This window comes from Haliotis rufescens, unplaced genomic scaffold (assembly GCF_023055435.1).
Source record: "Haliotis rufescens isolate VD_foot unplaced genomic scaffold, xgHalRufe1.0.p SCAF_66, whole genome shotgun sequence".
NCBI classification, from domain to species: domain Eukaryota; kingdom Metazoa; phylum Mollusca; class Gastropoda; order Lepetellida; family Haliotidae; genus Haliotis; species Haliotis rufescens.
In genome coordinates, this window is record NW_025964357.1 from 1,881,320 (window position 1) to 1,888,252 (window position 6,933).

Below are 6,933 nucleotides of genomic sequence, written 5' to 3' on the forward strand. Positions count from 1 at the left end.
CAGCACATGTGAAACTCACTCACAGAACTAGAGGAAGGGGGCAGAAACATGACACATGGCTGCAGCACATGTGGAGCTCACTCACAGAACTAGAGGAGGGGGGCAGAGATATGACACATGGCTGCAGCACATGTGGAGCTTACTCACAGAACTAGAGGAGGGGGGCAGAGATATGACACATGGCTGCAGCACATGTGGAGCTTACTCACAGAACTAGAGGAGGGGGGCAGAAACATGACACATGTCTGCAGCACATGTGGAACTTACTCACAGAACTAGAGGAGGGGGGCAGAGATATGACACATGGCTGCAGCACATGTGGAACTTACTCACAGAACTAGAGGAAGGGGGCAGAGATATGACACATGGCTGCAGCACATGTGAAACTCACTCACAGAACTAGAGGAGGGGGCAGAGATATGACACATGGCTGCAGCACATGTGGAACTTACTCACAGAACTAGAGGAAGGGGGCAGAGATATGACACATGGCTGCAGCACATGTGAAACTCACTCACAGAACTAGAGGAAGGGGGCAGAAACATGACACATGGCTGCAGCACATGTGGAGCTCACTCACAGAACTAGAGGAGGGGGCAGAGATATGACACATGGCTGCAGCACATGTGGAGCTCACTCACAGAACTAGAGGAAGGGGGCAGAGATATGACACATGGCTGCAGCACATGTGAAACTCACTCACAGAACTAGAGGAAGGGGGCAGAGATATGACACATGGCTGCAGCACATGTGAAACTCACTCACAGAACTAGAGGAAGGGGGCAGAAACATGACACATGGCTGCAGCACATGTGGAGCTCACTCACAGAACTAGAGGAGGGGGCAGAGATATGACACATGGCTGCAGCACATGTGGAGCTCACTCACAGAACTAGAGGAAGGGGGCAGAGATATGACACATGGCTGCAGCACATGTGGAACTTACTCACAGAACTAGAGGAGGGGGGCAGAGATATGACACATGGCTGCAGCACATGTGGAACTTACTCACAGAACTAGAGGAGGGGGGCAGAGATATGACACATGGCTGCAGCACATGTGGAACTCACTCACAGAACTAGAGGAAGGGGGCAGAAACATGACACATGGCTGCAGCACATGTGGAACTTACTCACAGAACTAGAGGAGGGGGGCAGAGATATGACACATGGCTGCAGCACATGTGGAACTTACTCACAGAACTAGAGGAGGGGGGCAGAGATATGACACATGGCTGCAGCACATGTGGAACTTACTCACAGAACTAGAGGAAGGGGGCAGAGATATGACACATGGCTGCAGCACATGTGGAGCTTACTCACAGAACTAGAGGAAGGGGGCAGAAACATGACACATGGCTGCAGCACATGTGGAGCTTACTCACAGAACCAGAGGAAGGGGGCAGAAACATGACACATGGCTGCAGCACATGTGGAACTTACTCACAGAACTAGAGGAGGGGGGCAGAGATATGACACATGGCTGCAGCACATGTGGAGCTTACTCACAAAACTCACATAACTAGGGGAGGGGGGCAGAGACACTATTTCTCTATGTGATAGAAACCAGGCAAGTTTCAAATCAACTTTTGGCTTTTCTTGCACAATGACTTCCTATACCATGTGTGTATTTTGTAGTTGACTTCAACCGACAGTCACTGGCAGCAATATGAAGAATGTTATCTTAAATAGTATCAGAGTGATATTGTGTGTGCAAGACCTAGTGCCAGTTTCCAACTTTGGACAACTATTTCTACATCGAGTTACTGTCACAACAATTCTCTGTTGGTACCATGCAGCTACCTAATTATTTCAAACTGTTTGACTGCCGCTAATATAGGTTACATTATTCCAGGTAGAACATATTAAAATAATGTTGCTGTCGGCAAATATATTCTTAAGGCTGGCCATGAGTGTCGTGGAAAACAGCTCAGGTTCTCCCCCCTTCCCCTCCAACTTTCTGTGTCATTAGGTTACGTCCATAAATATCAAAAGAAGTGTTACTGACTGCCATGAAAAGAGATGCTCTACCTTCTATGTACTCTGGAAGTACTACCTTCACATCATCGTTCTGTATGTTTCAATTAGCTGTGAAGTAGTCATAGTTCTTCACTACTCCCCATTTCCTGTCTGCTGGCTACCCAATCTCCATGCCGACCACAATCATCCCTACCAGTACCAGAGGAGTGGGTGCCAGTGCTGCCCCTAATTATATGAAGCTGATATGTTACTGAAGTAAGATGAAAGGGCTGGAGGTGTAACTAGATACAGAATGGACATGCCTTCTGGGGCAGCTCCTGGGTCAAGGGGGCTGGACTCCTCTAATCTGATGATTTGTGAAAATCTCCTAGGTGATAAACATATTTCTGCAAGATATGTTTCTTGTGATTATTTCTTTAATTTAAGGCTGTCATCTTTGTCAGCCTTCCATTTATACACACAAATCTAATTCCAACTGACAACACAGGCTCCTGATATTTTCCCTCACTACAACACAGGCTCCTGATATTCTCCCTCACTATATCACAGGCCCTAATATTCCCCCTTACTACAACACAGGCCCCTGTTATTCCCCCTCACTACATCACAGGCTCCTGATATCCCCCTTTCCTACAACACAGGCCGCTGATATTCCCCCTCACTACAACACAGACCCCTGATATTCCCCCTTACTACAACACAGGCCCCTGATATTTCCCCTCACTACAACACAGGTCCTGATCTTCCCCCTCGCTACATCACTGGCTCCTGATATTCCCCCTTACTACAACACAGGCCCTGATATTCCCCTTCACTACAACACACGCCCCTGTTATTCCCCCTTCCTACAACACAGGCCCTGATATTCCCCCTCACAACAACACAAGCCCTGATATTCCCCCTCGCTACAACACAAGCCCTGATATTCCCCCTTACTACAACACAGGCCCCTGATATTTCCCCTCACAACAACACAAGCCCTGATATTCCCCCTCGCTACAACACAAGCCCTGATATTCCCCCTCACTACAACACAGGCCCTGATATTCCCCTCACTACAACACAAGCCCTGATATTTCCCCGCACTACAACACAGGCCCCGATATTCTCCTCACAACAACACAAGCCCTGATATTTCCCCGCACTACAACACAGGTCCTGATATTCCCCCTCACGACAAGAGAGGCCCTGATATTCCCCCCACAACAACACAAGCCCTGATATTTCCCCGCACTACAACACAGGTCCTGATATTCCCCCTCACTAAAACACAGGCCCCTATTACACCCGCTCCCCCTCACTTTAATCATGTTAATTACTTTGTCAATCACTTTCACATAATGTCAGTTAAAGGCACAACAAATCTGATAAAGATTGTGTTTAATGTATTAATTAAACTAAACACCTTCCCCATTCAGATTTACACATGGGGTCTACAAGTACATCCAGTTGAGACCAACAGGTGTTGTGAGCTTCTGTGCTTATTCACCTACATCACTCACACAACCAGGCATCAAGCCAGCAAGAAATATCCTTCATCATTTCCTCTAGCCAAGAAACTAATAAAGTGTACTTGTTTTCAACCACAAGTCAGAATATCAAAGGGTGTAAGTCGAATATCACTCTTACGTGAAACATTATGAATATTACTGTTACAAATAACCTGAAATGGCAGTAATGTCTGGAGACACTAGGTTTAGTGTAAGTACAGTTAATCAAACTTGCTTACTATTTTGTGAGGTTAAACTAGCTAACATGGCTAATAACAGTAACACCAAGTTCAGTTCTAATATGCCTAATGGACAGCTTGCACAAGAAAAGAAAACGAAACCTAGTTGCTGAAACCTTCTCCCCTCAAAACAAACACATATTTATTCAACAATAATATGGTGTGCACCGTATGGCTTTAACATTTGTACAACTATCTATTGTGCAAGTGTCCCTGATATACTGGTAGTGTCATGCTCATGGGTTTACTGAAAGACACTGTCAACCCACAGGCTGTACTGTAGGGTGATCGGGCTGACCTACATACTCTATCTACAACTGCTGCCCCAACAATAATCATGTATCATGTACAGTATCTAGGCACACTAACTGTAATAGCAAAAATACCCCCCCCCCCTCCAAAAAGAATCATGTACAGTTTCTAGGCACACTTACTGACTTACTGTACTAGCAAGAATACCCCCCCCCCCCCCTCCCTCCAAACATGTATTATGTACAGTATCTAGGCACACTTACTGTACTAGCAAAAATACCACCACCCCTCCCCTCCAAACACGTATCATGTACAGTATCTAGACACACTTACTGTACTAGCAAGAATACCACCCCCCCTCCCCTCCAAACATGAATTATGTACAGTATCTAGGCACACCTACTGCACTAACATGAATGCCCCCCCACTCCAAACACAAATCATGTACAGTATCTAGGCAGACCTACTGTACATGAATGTTTTCGCCCCCTCCCCCACCAAGCATGTACAGTATTTATTAATTAGGATTTTAATGTTAACATGTAGCCAGAGCATAATAGTATTGTACTGAAAAACTCCAGCTATGCATTTAATGAAAACAACAACACTATCTGGGACAGTATTTTTCTGAACTTATTATTCTGAATACTCATGCATGTCTTCCATAGAAATATCTACTCCCTGTTACACACTTTAATAGGTTACAAACACAAGGACTGTTGAACACAATCACATGTTTTGTTTGTTTGTTGTTTAACGCTGCTCTCAGCAATAGTCCAGCTATAAGACAGCATATTCACATGTAATGCATAATAAATGTCACGGTGTCATAACATTGTGTGTCATGATTCAATTGGCAAAAACTGAGACATTTTAACAGAATACTACTTTAATGATAATACACAACAAAAACAAAAGTATATAGAAAATGACATGAAATCACATTTAATACCAGCAGATTGGATTTCCCCCAGTAAACAAGTGCTATTTCTTTCATGTTACATAGTGTAGCGGAGTTCAACAGTGTTGCGTTTGACAGCCCAGGGGTGCTATATCTCCTTTATCGGATCAGCATTGCGTATCCAAAAACATGGTAATCCACTCGTAAATAAGCAGACAATTGATTCGGACTATTGCGCTTTATTAAGTTATCATGAACAACATTTGGGGGGACATTGTTCCACATACAACCAATGACTCCCTGGCCTCACCCGACAACTTTGTTCATCCGACTGGCTCGCTATGATTTGGAAGACAGCGTAAACGATTTTCCATTTCCGTATTCACTGATAAGTAGTTGCTTTCCCTCCAAAATTGACCAGAGCGTTCACAAGGGCACATGTGAGTGTTGCGCTAGATAATGCATAGACAATGCACTCAACAACAAGCGACGGGCGTCTCAGTAAAATACACGTACTTCAATCTACAAACTTCGAAGCTCGGTCTCAAAGTTAGTAACTTGACTTACCAGCGACTGGAGAAGGCTTTTTCATAACACACCATCGCGACTTCCACTGAAAAACAGGAAATCACACTTGTAGATTGATCCCAAATAGTACCACAACTCGAACAACACAATTTACGACGAAAACTCACTTTTTTGCCATCTCTAAACTTAATTTTCCCCTCGACCACAACAGTAGTATCGGCCATATTGGTCCCATGTTCTCGCACTGTGAGGGAATCAAACAGCTACTTCGATTGGTTGACAACCTACGGAAACATGGATGGGTCATAACCTTTTCGCGTGTTAGCAGCGCGTGATGCAAGAATCGGGTCACTGAACTACATAGCACAACCCTGTCGACGCGCCATATACCAGCTCATATGTCCCCACATTCAACATAATAAAAATACAATTAAGAGTCACGTGATTTTATATGTAATTTTCCGTATTTTATAAGCACTGTTTACTTTTACGATAAAGACTAAATCTGGAATACATATTACATTCATTGGCTGCAGATTTACGTAACTATCAGCAACGTGTCGATCTGTACATTGTTCATGACCCGATATACTAGATTGATCATGAATGTTTACACATAAAGTGTTTTACTTCTGCTTACAACACTGTGGTATCACAATGTTCATGCCTTTGGATTTTAAAGTGTTAGATGTAAGGAAGGACCCCTACAACAGATCTAAATTATAAGTATACCATGTACACGTAAATACGCGCTCCCCTGTCATGTGAGGTCTTCCATATAAGTGTCCATATGTTGCTATAATTATAATCGCGTAGGTTTTTTCCATTGTTATGCATGGCTAGACATAACAGAGTATATGTTACAGTTAATTGTAAAATCAGTCATTGTGAAAAATGACAACAATTTTCATTTGGGCCATTTACAATACGTCAAGATATTACAATTATTCTTCCATTAATTATATTATTGATAAAGAATTCCTAACAGTTTATGTTCTATTTCATCACTCAGTGACTGAAAATGGTTGGATTAAACGAAAACGAAAGTCAATGTATATTTGTAAATATTTTTGTGGCTTCTAATCCTAGCATACTTAGTCTATTGTGGTGTGTTTAAACCCCTTTGAACTTCTTAAAAACTTTTAGTCAATCTGACGGGAAAATAGTTGTAAAATGACTGAAACATTTTAGGGTTTTGAAAATTGCCTAAGTGAAAAGTACACCGTTGCCAACGACTTTTGACCCTGCCGCTGCCTAACAACTGTATATATGAATTACATAAACATACATACACAGCGCTTATCTAAAGTTGCGTATCCATGTTTTACTGACAAACGGAATCTTCCCGCGGTGTAGCGGCATGTCCGTTCCGTGACATGTACATTAGAAACATTTCAAAATATTAAACATCATTTCTATGCATGAAGCAAGACTGAGTACCAATCAAGCGAGATGAGTTAACAAACAGACGCGTTGTCATCATGTGCTGATTGCGAGAGCGATCTCGTCTAGAAGTTGACGAGGTGAAATGCGTTCACCCGCAC

General features: G+C 43.2%; 1 protein-coding gene across 1 annotated transcript in view; it reads right to left on the reverse strand.

The window, feature by feature from the left end:
- LOC124113708 overlaps window positions 1-5,717 on the reverse strand; it is a 55,388-nt gene extending 49,671 nt beyond the window's left edge. Inside the window, exons 1-2 of the mRNA XM_046474195.2 lie at window positions 5,557-5,717; window positions 5,429-5,474 (exon numbers count right to left, since the gene is read on the reverse strand). Coding sequence (XP_046330151.2) covers window positions 5,429-5,474; window positions 5,557-5,613 — 103 coding nt within the window. The 5' untranslated portion in view covers window positions 5,614-5,717. The remainder of the gene's footprint in view (window positions 1-5,428; window positions 5,475-5,556) is intronic.
- Window positions 5,718-6,933: the final 1,216 nt, after the last annotated feature.